Below are 19,110 nucleotides of genomic sequence, written 5' to 3' on the forward strand. Positions count from 1 at the left end.
TGAGGCTACTAAGTCCCCCATGAGGAGGAGGCCTGTCAGGCACACAGGAAGGTGGGGGAATGACCCAACTCACTCACTGGTATCCCGAGTCTGCCTGACTCCTCCATAGGGTGTGAGCTTTGCAGGGTGCAGCAACAGGAAATGTGGACAGTGGATTAATGCATCCCCCCAAGTAGATGCCATAAGGAAAGGAGTGCTCTACCCAAGAAAATGGTGTCTGCAGTGTGGGAAAGGGACTCAGCACAGGAATCCTGGTGATTGTCCCCTCAGCTCTCTTCCTAGTGTCACAAACCGGTCTCTCCTCACATGACTCTAGCCCACTCAGCCTCCCTCCGTTGGAGACCAGGCTGGATGGCTGCAAATGTAATTTTGTGCACTGGCCCTTTAAGAGGAATCCTGTGCTTCTGTCTCTCCCTGACAGACTGAATCACCACTGGTTTTCATGGCCAGATGTTATGTGGGTGCCTTCCTGGGTCTGGTGCTCTGGGATAGGGGGCCCTGCGTAGGGTTGACCCATGATCCTGAAGCTGAGATATCACTCTATAATCTCAGCCACCACCTGTGGGAGTGGGGCCAGCCCTTTTCATGTCTCCACCCTTCCTACCAGTCTCAGTGTGGCTTCTGTGAATCCTTGGTTCTAAGACTTCCTTTCAGTTAGTCTTCAATTGGTTATTTTAGTTGACTGTTCTATATTTTAGTCATAATTCCAGTTTGCTCCTGGGAGGAGGTAAGTGTACCTTCCACCTACTTCGCTGCCTTCTTGGATCTCCAATACTCTGTATCTTATTTAAATCTTCTGGTTTCGCAGACTTTCTCTGACACCTGCTGGTCAAAGTGGGGAGATATGTAGTGTGCCTCCTCACTTCTGCCAGGTGGCAGGAAGATTCAGGCTCACCGCTCAGCTTCTGACACCAAGGCAGGGAAAGAGGTACTTCATTACTGTGGGCTCTACTGATACCATGGGGTGGGAGGACTTATTCCCGATTGATAGGTTGGAAGAGTAGGCTCCCTAAGTGGCCTCTACTGACACCATAGTGGGTGGGGTGCACCATCAGGCAGGAATAAAACTCCTTCTCTATCCCCACCCAAGCAGAGAATCCGAAGAAGCCTCATTACAGTCAAGCAAGGGTGGGTACCATGGTTTCTTTAATGGTATTTGGTTAGAGTAGAAGTTCTTTGCCTTTCTTGGTTGTCTCTTTCCTGGTCCTTTGGCTGAAGAGGGCAGGCTTTTCTTGTCTGTTCCCATTGGTGTTTCTGGGTAGCTTGTTTTGCCAGCACCCAATCTGGGATAAAAGAGGCAAAAGAAAACCCAGGGAACTCACTGCGGTGTTATTACTTGCGTCCCAAGGTCCTTAGCCAATTTGCCTGCTACTCTTCATCTTTCAAATTTTTCTTATATTTTATACATCTTCAGGATTTTAGCTGTACTTAGTGGGAAAAAATATGAAATTTGTGTACTCCATCATCCTGCCTACTTTGTTTTAAATAGTGAATTTTCTAAAATGTGGTCCTTGAAAATGGCTTATTTTGCACAGTTTGTAAAATGAAAGCATACTGTAAGTATTTTTAACACACATGAACTTTCATAACATCCCTATTGAGCTCAGGCAAAACACTAAGGACATAGTGTGTAATAACTCCCCTCCTCCCCCACATCCCCTGCCCCTCAACTACAACACGAAGTAGCAGTATCAGTTAAGGAGTCATCAGATGTTTTACTCCTTAAGTCTGATGTGATAGATATTTTAAATCAAGGCAAAATGAGAATAGAAGTTTTTTAAATCTCTAAATTTAATTTACACAAAATAATCTTTTGGCTAAACTTTTGCAATGATATATTATAGTTCTCTCTAGTGGTCTTTATTTGGGAAAATATGGAGTCCATTAGATAATAAATTTAATGTTAAGACTAAGACTAGGAATTAGTCTTGTCTTTTAGTCTAAAATACTAACTCTTGCACTCAACAAGAGCAACTGCATCACAAAGTCTTAATTCCTGATGTATGTGGAAAGGCAATGCTGTGGAAGTACCGTCAATAAAGCAGATGTTTCACAGTGGTTGTGATTAATTCATGTTCATGTTGCTATCAAGCTCTCGTAGACAACATTTACATTTGCAAGATGGTAGAATTTGAGAAATTTTCTTCAGTACGATGGCAAAGAAAGAAGCTAACTGGCCTATGTAAAAACCAATCAATAGGGATCACACACACTGGAATACAAGTGATCAAAAATGCATTAAATGTATTATACTAAAGAGGTTATTTTCAGACAGAACCTGGCTAGAGAATCCAACCATGCTGATCAACTGAACGCAGTCTCCATGTCATTCCTTCTTCGCCGATTACGTCCACACCTTTGGGAACCCCTGGACCTGCCGGGGATGGACCCCAACAAAAGCCCTATCCGGTTTGGCTCAGTGGAGCGAGCATTGGCCCGAGGACTGAAGGGTCCTGGATTTGATTCTGATCAAGGGTGCATACCTCGGTTGCAGGCTCGATCCCCCTGGTCCAGGAGGCAACCAATTGTTGTGTCTCTCTCACATTGATGTTTCTCTGTTTCTCCCCCTCACTTCCACTCTATTTAAAATCAATGGAAAATTATTCTCAGCTGAGGATTAACAAAAAACAAACAAAAAATAAAAACAAAGCCATAAAAAAAAGAGAGATTATTTTCTCCCAATTAAGGGGAATGGCCAAGTAATTTGGTACAGTTGACCCTTGAGCAATGTGGGAATTAGGGGCACTGGTCCCTTATGTAGTTGAAAATTCATATAACTTTTGACTCCCTGAAAATGTAACAACTAAAAGCCTATTGCTGATCAAAAGATTTAATGATAACAGTCTATTAACAAATATTTTGTATGCTATATGTATTATATACTGTATTCTAATAATAAAGGAAGCTAAAGAAAATATTAAGAAAATCATAATATATTTACAGTACTATACTGTATCTATCAATACTGTAAGTTTACTATAAGATACTTGCCCGTTTACTAGAGGCCTGGTGCACGAGTTCGTGCACAGGTGGGGTACCTAGCCCTGGCAGGCGATCAGGGTCGATCAGAGCCAGGCCAATCGGGGCCTGCCAGCCAGGGGGAGGGATGGGGCACGGGAGGTTGCCTGCCAGCTCCAAGGAGGGAACTGGCCTTCGGCCCACCTGGGAAAGGGATCCACCACCACCTACCCCTGGTTCCCCATCCCAGCCCAGGGCTGAAGGTGACGGTCACCAGCCAGCGCAGAAGCAACAGACGCCAGCTGCCAACACTGCTGGCCAGCTGTGGGAGGTTGGCTGTGGGAGCGCACTGACCACTACGGGGCAGCTCCTGTGTTGAGTGTCTACCCCCTGATGGTCAGTGTGCATCATAGCCACTGGTCGACGAGTCATTCTGGTCATTCAGTCCTAACGGTTGCTTAGGTTTTTATATATATAGACTAGTGGTCTGGTGCACGGATTCGTGCACATTGAAAGGAAATTAATAAGAAGAAATATTTTAGTATTGCTATTCGCCCTTTCTCTATAATAGAAGGGTCAACCAAATTCATGATCAACAATGACAGATGGAAATACATGCGTGCGATTGGCGCCAGCGAGAGCTTTATATGTATCGCACATGTAGTAGCCAACTTAGCCTTTTATAGAGATAGAATAAACTTGCTTAATTAGACCTCCTTTCTGATGTAGCTAAACTTTTTCCAGCCCAGTGAAGCACCCCAACTTCTCTTTCAGGTAATTGTCAGCAACACAGCAGTAAATATCAACACGAAGCAAATTATTATTGTAGATCACGCAGGGAGAACAAAGGGTAAAATACTTAACTGCAGCACTGTTTGACTATATTCTGTGCGTTGAGAAAATATCAACACGAAGCAATTATTGTAGATCACAAAGGGAGAACAAACTGTAAAATACTTAACTGCAGCAGTGTTTGACTATATTCTGGGCAGTGAGAAAACCTGAAGTCATTTTCAAGGCCCACCATTTCTTACTTCTTTTCAGTTCTGGCAAGTTTCTAAGCTTTCTAAATCTCCGTTTTCCGGCTAATGAAAATAGGATTCCACCAAGTCTCCTATCTAGCTACTCTAGGACTTCTATGAGGATCAAATGAGATGAGGCACACGAAAATGCTTCACAGACATTTGGTTACAGTGTGAAATGTTTCTACCTGGCTCTAAAGGAAGTCACGTTCCTGGGCTGAAGAAACTGCAAGGAGGCTAGTCGCTAGGGAGAGGAAGCCAGGTGTTGCCACGTGATGTCATTACCTGGATAGACACTTAGCATATTAGCTTTTATATATATATGTAATTTATTATTAATTGTATACTTACTAGGTGTACCAGTTAATAGGTTAATAGTGCGGATTTTTTTTCAATAGATGGAGTTACATATATGTTGATATATATGCGATTTGATATGTATGCTATTTTGTTGTATTGACAGCAAGCTTCAAAACTTCTTATGCCAAATTTGCTGAAGGTGTTAACATCATAGATATTTTAATGCTTAAAAATGTCAAATTTCATGTCAAAAAAAGAGCAATTGCGGGAAGTTTTAATTCATTATTTTAAAGAAAAAGTTATTGTATACTTCAGGAAGCTTATGGTGAACATGCTCCTTCTCAAGATACTTGTGAACGCTGGGTTAAACACTTTAAAAGTGATGATTTCAATGTGAAAGACAAAAAACGTCCAAGTCAACCAAAAAAGTTTGAAGACCAACAATTACAAGCTTTATTGGATGAAGATGCATGTCAAACTCAAAAACAACTTGCAGAAAGATTAAACGTTGCTCAGTAAACAATTTCGATCATTTACAAACAATGGGAAAGATTTTAAAGGAAGGAAAATGGGTGCCAGCCACATCAACTGAACGAAAAACAAATAGAAAACCAAAAAGTCATCAGTAAAATGTTGCTTCAACGACACGAAAGAAAGTCTTTTTTGCATCGAATTATGACTGGCGATGAAAAGTGGATTTATTTTGAGAGCCCCAAACGCACAAAATCATGGACTGATCCAGGTTAAACATCAACATCGACTGCAAGACCAAATCGCTTCAGAAAGAAGACAATGGTCTGAATTTGGTGGGATCAGGAAAGCGCGGTGTATTATGAGCTTCTAAAACCAGGTGAAACCATTAATACTGATCGCTACCGAAAACAAATGATCAATTTGAACCACACTTTGATCGTGAAACGACCAGAAGTACCAGAAGACACGGCAAAGTAATTTTGCTTCATGATGATGCACCATCACACACTTCAAAACCAGTTAAAGACACATTAAAAGATCTTGCCTGGAAAGTATTAACCTACCCGCTATATTCACCAGACCTTTCTCCTTCAGATTACCACTTTTCCAATAGATGGCACACGCACTTTCTGAGCAGCACTTCAAAACATATGAAGAAGTGGAAAACTGGGTCTCTGAATGGTTTTCCTCAAAACAAAAGTTCTATTGGGACGGTATCCACAAATTACCTGAAAGATGAGGGAAATGTATAGCTAGCAATGAACATTACTTTGAATAAAGCACTTTGGATGTTTCTCTTGAAATTCTCATGTTTTCTTGGATTATAAAATCCGCCATTATTAACTGGTACACCTAGTATTTATTGGTTTTAAAATGATTTTATAACATATTTATTGAGATATAATTTACACACAATATAATTCACCCTTTTACTAGTAAAGTGTATAATTCAGTGGTTTTTTTAGTACAGAGTATAATACAACCAGCACCTGTAATTCCAGAACATTCCATCATTACAAGAGAAAACCCATAAGCAGTGACTCCCTTTACTGCTCCCCAAGCCCCTCAACTACTCACTCACTTTTGGTCTCTGTGGATTTGCCTGTTCTGGACATTTCACATGAATGGAATCACACACTGTGTGTCTTTTTCACCTGAGATGTCCTGATACCTTTTTAACTTATCACTTTAAAACCTCAAGGTCTATGAGAATAATTCATGAAGGAGCATAAAGAAAGTTTTAGTGGCCTCTTACTCAGCAAAGGAGGCTAACCCTGAAGTAACACTATAACATAAAATAAAAATGGACATTGACTAAAATTCACAAAAGTAAAGAAAATAGTAAAAGAAACCCCCATGTATCCATCAACCAGCTTCAACAATTACAATTTTGTCATCTAAATTCATGAACATTTGGAGTATTTTCAAGCAAATCCCAAGCACCAAAAATAAATTTATGGGGGCTGAGGAAGAGCAGGGGCTTGACTAGAAAAGAGTCCAAGAGAATTTTCTGGAACAATGGGTGAAATAATTGCTATCTTTATAAATCTATGGATTATATGGGTGCAAGCATTTATGGAAATACAGTTGTACACTTTAAGACTGGTATATTTAAATTTTATGTTTAAAATGCGAAAATATATTGAACTCTAGTTAGTAGGGTTTCTTGCTTTTACAGTTCAAAATTCTAGAGCTAGAAGATTTCTCTCTGTTGAGAAGGGAGTCACAAATGTAGAGAGAAAGTGTGTGTGTGTATATGCACTAACACTAGACTACTGAATGTAGTTTAAGATTTCTAGGGTTTCTCTTTGCTACGAGAATATATCCCACCAAGGATGTTGAGTCAGAACGGTTTTAAAGTCACTTGAAATATTTATTCTCTATATGGTTTATTTCAATATTTTAAACATTTTTCTTTGTAATTTAATTTCTCAAAATTAAACACGATTTCAAAGTCAAAACTAAAAAAGAAGGTACATTAGGGGATTATAGCTTCCATCCTGTTTCCTATCTACATCTCCTTGCTGTTTGTTTGCTTTCCTTAACTACTTTTATTTATTTCAGTTACTCTTCCATTGTTTCTTTTTCAAAGTGAAACCAGACACAATGGGTCCCAGGCCCCTGTCACTACTTGAGCCAAATCAGGCAGGGACTCAGACACATACGGGGAGAAACTGGATTGTCTGGCATCAGGACAGGAACTCGGAGATGGCTTTCTCCCAGAAGGGTAGCCGGCGGGGGCATAGGGGTCATTATTCCTGCTGGAACCTTTCCTGCTGCAGAGCTGACTGGCAGCCATATCTGAATCTCCATCAGCCTGCTTGCTTCACCCTGGGGATTCCGAGACCCCCACCCCATCCAATTTTCAGCCCCTTCCAAGCTCTTTGCAGCAGCTTTTCCATATGCATGGCCTGTCCTGCCTCAGGCTTCACACTTTGCTAAAATAAACAAGCTGCAGCATGCCCCAAACCTATCAGTAAAAGGGCCCAAGACCCAGTACTAACACCAACCTGTCTTGCTTCACAGCTGGGCCTTGCCTGGGAACTTCCAATCTCAATACAAATAGCTGGCATCTGTAGATCTCTCAGTAGCTCCTGCCAGGTGGCCTCAGGTAGTGGCTGACTTTGCACCTCCTTGGAGGCCCTAGAGCCAGTGCACCCAGTAGACAGCTTCAGACCAAGGCACATTACAACTCTACACATCCACAAGTGACACACTCCAGAGGCAGACTCAGTGAGCACCAAAGCCCCACTGAAGCAAGTCCTGCTCCATAGGGGTGTCTCCTGCACAGCTGCTCTTCCACTATAGTTGCACCTGGTTCTCACAGCCAATTGGCCTAGAGGTCAATTCCTCCCAGTGATGCCAACAACAATCAAGGCTCAACTACAAGACTGTGCACACAGCCAACACAGGGGTGCACCTTGGAGAGCTCAGCTCAGGTGACTGTAGAGGCTGAGCCACTAGGCCCTACAGGACACAGACAAAGCAGTTCTACCTAATACATAGAAACAAACTCAGAGAAGCAGCCAAAATGCAGAGACAAAGAAATATGTCAGAAATGAAAGAAATGGAAGCAAGCAAAGTACTGGATAGAGTTCAAAACCATGGTTACAAGGTTACTCCAGGATCTTAATGAGACTTTCAAGGATCTTAGTGAGAATGTCAAAGACATGCTAAAGTACTGAAATAAAAATAAGTTACAGGAATTCAACAGTAGAGCTGGGAATTCTGAGAATCAAACCAACAATCTGGAATAAGAGGAAGCAAAAAACACCCAATCAGAAGAGCAAAAAGAATCCAAAAATATGAAGATAGTGTAAGGAGCTTCTGGGACAACATCAAGCATACCAACATTCCCATTATGGGGGTGCCAGAAGGAGAAGAGAGACAAAGATATTGAAAACCTATTTGAAGAAATAATGACAGGAAACTTCTCCTACCTGGTGAAAAAAAACAGACTTACAAGTCTGAAAAGCACAGCGAGTCCTAAACAAGAAGAACCCAATGAGGCCCACACCAAGACACATCATAATTACAAGGCCAAAGATTAAAGGCAAGGAGAGAATCTTAAAAGCAGCAAGAGGAAAGCAGTCAGTTACCTACAAGGGAGCACCAGTACTGTCAGCTGATTTCTCAACAGAAATTTTGAAGAAGGGAGTGGCAAGAAATATTCAAAGTGATGAATAGTAAGGATCTATCACCAATATTACGCTACCTAGCAAAGCTATTATTTAGAATTGAAGAAAAAAACTAAAGGAGTTCATCATCACCAAATCAAAATTTCATAAATTGTTGAAGGGTATTCTTTAAGAAGAGGAAGGGGAAGAGAAAGGAAGAGAAAGAGGAGGAGGAGGAGGAGGAGGAGGAGGAGGAGGAGGAGGAGGAGGAGGAGAAGCAGGAGAAGGAAGAGGGGAGGGGGGAGGAGGAGGAGGAGGAGGAGGAGGAGGAGGAGGAGGAGGAGGAGGAGGAAGAAAGAAGGAGGAGAGGAGAAGGTGGAAGAAAAGGAAAAGGAAGGAGGGAGGAGGAGAAAGAAGAAGGAGAAGGAGGAGGAGGAGAAGAAGAAGAAGAGTTAAAAATTATGAACTGGCAACAAATACATATCTATCAACAATTGAACCTAAAAATCAAAATAAAAGAACAAGAAATCTAATAAACAAAATAAACTGGTGAATAAAATAAAATCAGAGGCATGGGAGCAAGGAACAGACTGACAAATCTCAGAAGAGGGGAGGAGGAGCAGAAAGAAATTAACCAAAGATCTTACCTCTGGACACAGACATTAGAATGGTGAAGGCCCAGAGCAGGGCAGGAACTGGGTGGAAGGGGGCAATAGGGAAAAAAAGGGGGAATATCTGTAATACTGTCAATAATTAAGATTCAAAAAAATAAAGAAAGAAAAAAAAGAATGTAGGAAAAGAGCTCAAGCATGTCTGTTATTGTAGACAATTATAATTGCATGAAGCCTATAACACTAAGAGGGTTAAATTGGCTCTGTGTGTGTGTTTTTTATTTATCCTTATTGTTGCAAGTATTAAAGATATCCCACTCCCCATCCTCCACCCCCCACTGAATCCCTCTACTCTGCTCCCATTCCATCCTCAGGCCTTCACTGCACTATTGTCTGTGTCCGTGGGCTATGTATACATCTATGTTAAGTTCTTTAAAACAAAGGTACCTGACCTCTAGTTTTTGTAGGCTCTGGTGCTCAGAGGGAATGAAGATCTTTGACTTTCTAAAACAATCCCCTTATAAAACTACTAAAAAGCTAAGTCTGGTTCTCTAATATGTGGTTAAGTTGTTTGGAAAGCTGAGGATAAGGACCTATTAGTTCTAACTTTCCTATGTTTTACATGTGCTTATGTACTGATACAAATTTTTTAGGCTTTCCAAATGTTTTAAGTAAAGCAGCTATTTTTCAAACCTTTATTTGGGCAGACAGTTGATAACTAAAAAACAAATCAGAAAATAAAACAACAATGAAGCAATAAGTTACAAAATGAGAATGCCCACAAGCTACTTAACAATATGAATTCAGGGTAGAGTGATGGATACAAAAGGCTATACTTCCTGAGCATTCCAACATGGACAATTAAAAACCTCTTTAGTAAATCTTCTTCTCACTGACGGAGCTGAAAAGTAGAAGGAGCGCTTGGGGAGAGGAAAAGAAAAGAGATGAGAACCAAAAAATCAACAAACATCTCATTAATACTGATGCCTTTTAGTCTGTGCCTTTGTAGAGAACTTTCAAATAATTAGAAACTTTTAGTAAACGTTTCTGTCTGATTAAATAAAACCTCAATAGTGTTTATTGTGGTCGAATCAGAATTAAAACAAAATTACCATATGACAGCACATATAATCATCGCTCTGGTGGCTGGAAAACTGGCTCGAGGGCATAGAGGGGACATGTTGATGAGGGAAGGCCGTGCTTGGAGAAAGCTGGGTCTTTTTGATCACCTTTACTCCACTTTTACTTCATCACCATTCTCCTGTCTGAGCTTGAACACGGGAATCTGCTGACCATCCTTGAGCTCTAAGAAGACCTCCTGAAGGTGCCACCTGATAGAAACCAAAAGTAATCCAGAAAACACTGGCAAATGACATGGTCAAATGGTCAAAAGGGGGGAAAAAACAGGTGTTTGGAATATTGTCTTAAATTTTGTAAACACTAATTCATGTTATAACGAGGTGAACGTAACATTTTCACATTTTATTTATTTTTAAAGAATAGTTTATTGATTTTTCAAGCAAGAGGGAGGGAGGGAAAGAGGATGGGAGAGCAGGAGGGGAGAGAGAGAGAAAATCAATTAGCTGCCTCCCGCACACCCCATACCCAGGGATCAAGCTGCAACCAGGGCATGTGCCCTTGACCAGGAATCTAACCAGCAACCTCCTGCACCAGAATGATGGTTAGGGTGAGCCGCACTGGCTAGGGCTTACGTTTGATTATAGGTTCTCATTATTTAACCAGCATCATTTCAAGGCAAGTTACCAATGAATGACTGATGGGTAAACTGAAGGGGCCTGGAGAAAAAGGAGCACCTTACTCCCCATTTCCTCATTCACTTGGGCCTTCAATTCTGGCTGGAACCTGGCCAGCTCCTCCACGAATCCCAGACTTTGGAGTCAATGTGCTCATGAGAGGGAAGCATGAGGGGGAGGCACGAGGGGGCGGCCTAATGGTGGCCTGCTCATTTTGTGTTGGGTAATTAAAACACAACCTGGGTAAACAGCCAACATCTCTGAGAGAGCTTCCCTGAGGAAATGAGTGAATACAGTTTTTGGCAACCAGACAAGTAAAGCCAATTAATGGTATGCAAACTTACATAAAGAATGTGTTGAATGATTTTGGAATAGGAAGCCATGTCTTTATTTATATGTAATGATTGAGGCAGTAGTGTTAGAAGTGTAAAATTATTGTAGACCTACACTATAACTGTCAAGTTCTTCATATTCAGCAGAATAAGTAGACAATTCGGTGGATTGCATTGGATAAAATGTCTGGACTAAGAGCCAAAGCACCAGCTTGCTGTCCTGGCTGTAAAACTTTGCAAGCTTTGAAAAAGTAATTCCTATTACCACAATTACATAACTACAAATGAAAATGGGAATCAGGATTGTTCCCATCAGGAGGTCCCCTTCCTCCATACCCACCCACTTTCCCATAATACCTTTTAAAGGGGGCCTCTCTGGAGGAGATGGCATAGAGATGGCCTGCCGACTTGGATCCAGAGACAGGAATCTTCAACTACAAGTGTAAAATGAGAGATATAATTGGATATGTCGCTGTCCTCTCAAGAGATGAAAAAATGATAGAGCTAAACCTATAAAAACCAGTGCTTATCTACAGAATCTGGCTATTTTCTAACTTCAGCCTTCCTGGAGGATCCACCTGGTTTTCTATCTGGCCCCTCCAAATGTCCTGCCCCTCTTTGGATGGTTTGGTGAGGTCAAAGGCAGCCCCCTCTTATTTAGCAAGGAGACCTTATATGCCAAACTCAATACTCTGAGTACTTGCAGTGATTACTTAAAAATCCAGTTAGAAAAGAACTACTGATACATGCAACAATATGGGTGAGTATCAACAACATGCTGAGTGAAAAGGGCCTCACCCAACAGGAATTGCATACTCTAGGACAGGCTGAAGTACACTGGGGAAAATATCAGAGAAGTGACTGCCTCCGCTCGGGCTGGCGGATGTGAGAGGGGACCAACTGGAAACAGCATGAGTGAACTATCAGGTGCTGGGAACAGTCCACATCTAGAAAGGGGCTTGAAGGGTACTTGTTAAAATTCATCAAATAAGACACTTAAATTGTACTTTTCACAGACTGTAAATTTTACCTAAAAAAGAAAGAGCCATACACAAATATTAAACTCTAGTTAATGATATACATTCTTATGTATTTAAAGATCAAGTATGTGGATGTTTGAAAATAGTAAGGTGTTCATGGACAAACCTTATTACGGCTAGATGAATAGGTATGGGATAAAGCAAGTAGAGCAAAACACTATTTGTAGAATCCAGGTAGCTACTAGGTGGGTTCCGCAGCATACATTCTTTTATTTTTTTCTGTATGTTTAAAACTTTTCACAATAAAGTAGAAGGGAAAAAAAAGTCCACTGTTTAAAAGGGGAAACTATTACCAGCAAATTGGTACACATTTTAACCTGGACCGTAAAGAACAGGTCTTAAGAAAAATGTAAAGGCTCGTTTGGGAAAGACAAGGAAATCTTGGTTAGCTCATCCTCAGCAGTCACCCCCCACAGGCTGGGCTCACCCCACATGGACAGGTGCTGCCTGGATGCTGCCATGCCCCGAGCCTAGGGAGTCAGCCTGGGAACCTCAGAGTGAGCAGGTAGGTGTTTACTAATATGCTACTATTTAAAAAATATTGAGTGCAATCTTTTGTTTCTCAATGAAAACTAAACACAATTTGAGCCAAGTGAAGGGGACACAATGTTATAACAAGGAAACCCTCACAAGGCGCCTCCCAGGGTGCCTTCCTGTGCCCCAGGTGATGGGCAAAGGTACTTTCATGGGCTGAGAGACGGTGTATCTTAACCACAGCAAACTGTCACCGAGAGAAAGAGGGCTTGGGTACACATATTAGTGTTTTCCAAAATCCTCTTTCATTTATTTAAAGACACAGACTTTGGAATGGTGCCTTCACACCCAAGTCGCACTAAAGTGATTCTTCAGGGTTCTACTTTTGGAATCAAGCCACAGCTCTTCTCAGGGGGTTATACAATTAAGCAATAGAGCATACATTGAGCATCTCTGCATGCCATAAGAAAAACAAAAAAAGGGATGCATGTGTGATAAAAGGGCAGAAGTAGGATTTTAAAGAACAGCAGAGGGGTTCCCCCCCAAGTATATGTGTGAAATCGTCTCTAACTACCAACACGTTGGCTTATCAGACCTCCTACTTTACTCTTGGCAAAGTCTGGGCAGTGAAGAACCCAGTCTGTAAAGCACCTCATCACCCACAGAGGCACAACTGCAAGCCCAACTGTGGGGAAACCCTTCAATATGACAGCTTCTTATGAAAAACTGAAACTTCTCACCTCTGAACGAAATAAAGAAACTCCAAGTAGGGATTTGGGGATAAGATGCCCTGTGTTATATAGAGGCAACCTAATAAATAGCCGATTGTAAAGGAAGTGAAGAACCCTGACAGGATGTCACACATACTGTACAAACTGGAAGAGCAAAGGCTGGGTCGAGAGGAGGCTCTGAGGAGCAGGCCTTGAACTCCTGTCACTGCTCTCACAGGGTTCAGCAGCAGCAGAGGCCAGTGTCCGGCACCACAGCCAACAACGTCACACAGCCACCGAGGGCCTGGGCTGCGAGCGGGAAGAGCCTCTCAGCAGCAGCCGGATGTGCTAGAAGACTGGGCCAAAGGAAGAGCTGGGCCTGGCCAGCTTTCAGAGAAGGTTCCCACTAAAAAACTACCTTGGCGTCCCAGTCACTGGATCACCAGAGCAGAGAGCTGATGCTGCATCAACCTGCCTTCAGCAAAGGTGCTTGCAGGCTTCTTGAGCATCGCAGACATGCCCTGTGTTCTGAGCTGGGAGACACCCTGAATAGCCGGACCCAATCTCTGGCCATTCAGAGTCCTTGTGCTTGCAGGGATCCAGCCAAGTGAACAGAGATGGTGAAACACAGAGGAGCCACACCACACAGTGTGAGGAAGTTGAAGACAATGAAAATAAGGCTAGCAGGCACTCAATACATGTCCACTCTCTTCCCTTTTCTCCTTTGGGTTCCCTCTCTCACTTAATGGCACCACTGTCTTTCCACTCATCCATGCTAGACATTAGAGCATCATCTCTGACACACCTCTCTCCTGCTATAAAACTGTTACCTACTCCTATCACCTGGTAACCACCACCCCCTTCATATCCAGATCTCATTCCTCTAGCCCAGTGGTCGGCAAACTGCAGCTCACGAGCCACATGCGGCTCTTTGGCCCCTTCAGTGTGGCTCTTCCACAAAATACCACATGCGGGTGCGCACATACAGTGCGAGTGAAATTTCGTGGCCCATGTGCAGAAGTCAGTATTTTGTGGAAGAGCCACACTCAAGGGGCCAAAGAGCCGCATGTGGCTCGCAAGCCGCAGTTTGCCCACCAGTGCTCTAGCCCACAGCTCTGAATCATGCCCGCACCACTGTACACCCAGGTGGCCACAATGCTCTCTAAAGGCTCCCAGTCCCTGGGTATTCCCAATCTGAATGAATTCACCTTGCTTTAAAACCAGACCAAATATTTATCAGAATCCTTGAGCACAAATTGCTACTATAGTTAAGAAAGAAAATAAAACTATTTCCATGAAAAATAATAATAAAAATATCAAAAAAATAAACTAGGTCAAAGCATCACACCCTTATTTTCAAAATACTTCAGAGCTCCTGCTGGTCAAGAATCAAGTGTGTGCACCTCACATGGTGAGGTTGCAGCCTTCTAGTTGCCCCCAGTCCACTAACCACTCCACTCACGGCCTTCACTCTAGTATTTGTTTCACCCTGTCTTATTCTGGAATTTTAAACTATAAACTCCCAGAAAGCCTTCTGCATTTCTGTATTCTCCACACAACTTAGAACCACTTTTCTAGCTCAGAATGTACTCAACACATATTTGTTAAACAGGAGGACAAATGCATTTTATATTTGGCTGAGGTTTAATAGCTAAACTATGAAAGAAGACAAAATATAACTAGAAAAAATAGACTGGAATTCCAGACAATCAATGTAAATAAATAAGCTTCAAAACTAAAATTTAAAGAAGTTGTTTACATTTGAATAAGAGTTAACTGGCTATAGATATATTTCAAGTTCGAAGCTGAAATACGTAGTGGCAAACTACCACTGGTCATTTCTCTACCAGTTCAAAATGGCACTTGAGCACAAACACTGCATTCCCTGCCACATCAATTGTCCTAAAAAGAAGAAAAATGCATGAGAATAAATTAATCCCCAATTTTTTTTGAAAGGTCCCAAGTAGTACCTCTCCCAAATCCTTACTCCTGCTGCCTCTCGGATTAGGGCGGCCCCTCCTGTCCTTCAGTAGGCACCTAGCCTAGTTGGCTGGGGAGCACGTTACCTTGGCATCAGCAATGTCCACAAAGTTGTACTTGTCCATGAGCTGAAGATGGTGAGTGTTGAGAGGAGGGCCCAGAGCTTCCAGGGCCTCAGGGTGGCCATGCAGCTGCTCCAGTGCCAACTGGTAATAGGAAGCCCTGGAAAAAGCTTCTAAATAGAAAAGACAGTTGTTACATTTTTGTCGTCTTTACTGAACTTTATTGAACTTGGCAGACTCTGTAGAAAGTTAAATGATACAATTTATGTACAACATGGAAACAGATACAATTATGAAATTTACAGATGGAAGAATTAGGGAAAATCTATTCTAAACTGTCCATTTTAGAGACTCCAAAATCAAAGTCAGGATCTGTGGGGATGTGGCAGACGATGCTGGGCTAAGGACTTAACCTTTCTGTGCCTCACTTTCTTCATCTCTCATTTCCTGACCTCATTTACTACCTCATTTCTTCATCTAGCAGCGGTTCTCAACCTGTGGGTCGCGAACAATGAAAATACATCCTGCATATCAGATATTTACATTACGATTCATAACAGTAGCAAAATTACAGTTATGAAGTAGCAACGAAAATAATTTTATGGTTGGGGGTCACAACATGAGGAACTGTATTAAAGGGTCGCAGCATTAGGAAGGTTGAGAACCACTGAAGGGGTTTGATCAGATCTTCTCTCAAGCTCCTTTCGGTCCTAGAACCATTAATTTTCTCAAAGAGACATAGCTGGTTCAAGTTAGAGCTGGGGCCAGAATCTATGACTGAACTTCCACTACGATGAAGGTCAGGATAAACCAGCATAAACTAGATCATAACATCATTAACAACAAAACCCTCAGGCCAAGATTACAGAACATTAAAATGCTATTTTTTCAAGTTTACAGATATATGCTGACATTTCATGTAGATAAGTTATAACCTGCTCTGTCTCAGGTACCCTTCTTGGCCCAAAGTTTTTGAGGAACTCCACGAAGCACCTCCCTACAATTGCATGGTACTAGGGAGAGAGCCTCTTGGTCAACTGAAAGAATGGTGGCAGACACTGTGCTTTGTTCGGCTATCTGTTGGTGATTCTAACATCCTGGCAAAAAGCAAAACTGCTGTAGAGTGTGGGTGAAGAGCCACGCTGAGAGGGCACGGAGGAGCTTCAAAGAAAATCATTCTGAAAAGAAAAAATGCTGCTGCTTCACAAACAGTAGCAGTTAAATGACCATAACTGTCTTGGTCTCAGTAACTATGGCTTGTCTGTACAATTCACACTTGAATGCAGTGGAGCTGGAAGCTACACTGCAAGATTTTGCCAGCCTGGACTCTACTTTTACTTCCTGCTCTCACCAGAGAGTCCCTGCTCAAGGTCCCTCCTCCACTGAACCAACATCAAAGAATGGCAGGGCCAACAGGCTGAGCATACTTGAGAAATAGAGCCCGTTTTCCCCACCTGTGAACCATCTGGTACCTCTCTTTACTTTACATAATCTCAACCATCTTGGACCTCCTGTGTACGCTCTGGAGTGAACGCCCATCTTGCTTTTTGCAAGGCTTCTTATGGAGAGAAATCGGGGTGCTTTTGTTAGTATAGGTAGCTAGATATTAATAAAGGAAGGGAGCAAAGGGAACCAGACATTAAGAAGCCTAGCAAACTGGGAAGCTGAATCCAATATTGAGCCTGCTTAACTGGAAAGCTATAGCCCCTATTCGCCTATGCCTCGGCCCCGCCACCCTGGCTTTGTCCGGAAGAACATCTGGAATGATGTCTAGAAGATGGCCGGTCTAATTAGCATATTACCCTTTTATTAGTATAGATATGCCTGTGGGATTGGGCCTAAACCAGCAGTTGGACATCCCTCTCGCAATCTGGAATTGCTGGCTCCTAACCACTCACCTGCCTGCCTGCCTGCCTGATTGCCCCTAACTGCCCTCCCCTGCCGGCCTGGTCACCCCTAACTGCTCTCCCCTGCCAGCCTGTTCACCCCTATCCGCCTCTGCCTCGGGCCTGCCACCCTAGCTTTATCCAGAAGGACTTCCGGAAGATGTCTGGTCTAATTAGCATATTACCCTTTTATTAGTATAGATTTTGTCAAATATGAGTATTGCTACCCCAGCTTTTTTTTTTTTTCCATTTGCCTGAAAAAATGTTGCATCCCTTCACTCTCATCCTGTGTGAGCCATTACTTCTGAGGTGGGTCTCTTGTAGACAGCATATAATTGGGTCATGTTTGTATATCCATTCAGCTAACCTACTAGTATACCTTTTGATTGGACATTTACACTTAAAGTTATTATTGATAGGTAATTATTTATTGCCATTTTAATTCTTTATGCCTATGTTTCTCTCCCTATATATTTTTTCTCATTACAGCAGGCCCTTTAGCATTTCTTGCAGTGCTGGTTTTGGTGGTGATAAACTCCTTTAGCTTTTTTTTTTTTTCTGGGAAGCTTTTTATATTACCATCTATTTTGAATGATGGCCTTGCTGGATATAAAAATCTTGGTTTCAGATCCTTGGTTTTTATTACTTTGAATAGTTCATGCCATTCCCTACTGGCCTGTAGTTTCTGATGAGAAATCAGGTGTGTGTCTTAGGGGAGCTCCTTTGTAAGTAACAAATTGCTTTTCTCTTTCTGCCTTTAGAATTTTCTCTTTGTCTTTAATTTTTGGAATTTTCATTATGATGTGTCTGGGCATGGGCCTGTTTGGGTCCTTCTTGTTTGGGACTCTGCCTCCTGGATTTGTGTGACTTTTTTCTTCACCATGTTAGGGAAGTTTTCTGCCATTATTTCTTCAAATAAGTTCTCTACCTCTTGCTCACTTTCTTCTCCTTCTGACATTCCTATTATGTGAATTTGTTATGTTTCATGGTATCCCCACTCTCTTAAGCTGTCCACCTGTTTTTTCTTTTTGGTTCTCTGATTGATTTTTTTCTCCCATGTTCTAATTCACTGATCCAATCATAGGCTTCCCCTAACCCACTGCTTATTCTTTCCACTATGTGCTTTCTTAGTGCTATGTCATTCTTTATAGTTACTATATATTTTATCATGCTGTTGAGCATCTTTGCCATCATTATTCTAAACTCTATGTCTGATAAATTTCTATCTCCATTTCATTTACCTCTTCTTCTGGAGATTCTCTTGTTATTTCATTTGGGCCTTGTATTTTTGTCTCCCCATTTTGACTGTCTGTTTGGGTTTGTGTCTCTGTATTAGTGATCTGGTATGAGTCCCAATCGCTAGTGCAGGACAATGTCAGATGCTGCTACTGTACCTGAGTATTCTGTTTGGAGCTATCAGGAATCAACAGCTGGTGGCTACCTCTATTGGGTTGGATGCCTTTGGAAAGGACCAAGATGTGCACCAGGGTCTGCTTTTCCTAGCCCTAGATTAGAACAGGCAAAGACCCAAAGCCTGCAGAGACCCACCACTGCCTGCAGTCCCAATGACACTCAGTTTTGATTAGCCTCAGGCTATATACCACAGGGTAGGGCAATAGGTCTTCCAATAGGGTGGGGCAACTGCTGCCTTCCTCCAAGGCAAAAACTTCCTGAATAGCAAAGGTTAACCAGAGAAAGATTCCTCTCCAGTGTGAGGGAATGACTGACCAAAGAAAACCAGGGTGGCTACACTCCAAGCTCCAACCCCAGAGGTCCCAAACCTGGCTTCTGCTCACAAAGCTTCAGTCTACTCTGCCCTCCCTCTGCCAGAGCTCAAGTTGAGTGGCTACACATGAAATTTTGTGGGTTGGCCCTTTAAGAGGTACCTGC

General features: G+C 42.2%; 1 protein-coding gene across 3 annotated transcripts in view; it reads right to left on the reverse strand.

The window, feature by feature from the left end:
• Positions 1 to 1,128: 1,128 nt before the first annotated feature.
• Positions 1,129 to 19,110, reverse strand: part of COA1 (cytochrome c oxidase assembly factor 1) — a 35,571-nt gene continuing 17,589 nt past the window's right edge. The window contains exons 5-8 of one of the 3 annotated variants that reach the window (XR_013996580.1): positions 15,359 to 15,507; positions 11,426 to 11,502; positions 10,095 to 10,313; positions 1,129 to 1,283 (exon numbers count right to left, since the gene is read on the reverse strand). Coding sequence is in view for 1 of the 3 variants with exons in the window: in XM_081102136.1 (XP_080958262.1) it covers positions 10,214 to 10,313; positions 11,426 to 11,502; positions 15,359 to 15,507 (326 nt within the window). In the remaining 2 variants the exon portion in view is untranslated. Of the gene's footprint in view, positions 1,284 to 9,663; positions 10,314 to 11,425; positions 11,503 to 15,358; positions 15,508 to 19,110 lie in introns of those variants that run through there. The other 2 variants (XR_013996581.1, XM_081102136.1) reach the window with 2 other exon arrangements.

Source organism: Myotis nattereri, assembly GCF_964212035.1.
Source record: "Myotis nattereri genome assembly, chromosome: 11".
In the NCBI taxonomy this organism is placed as follows: domain Eukaryota; kingdom Metazoa; phylum Chordata; class Mammalia; order Chiroptera; family Vespertilionidae; genus Myotis; species Myotis nattereri.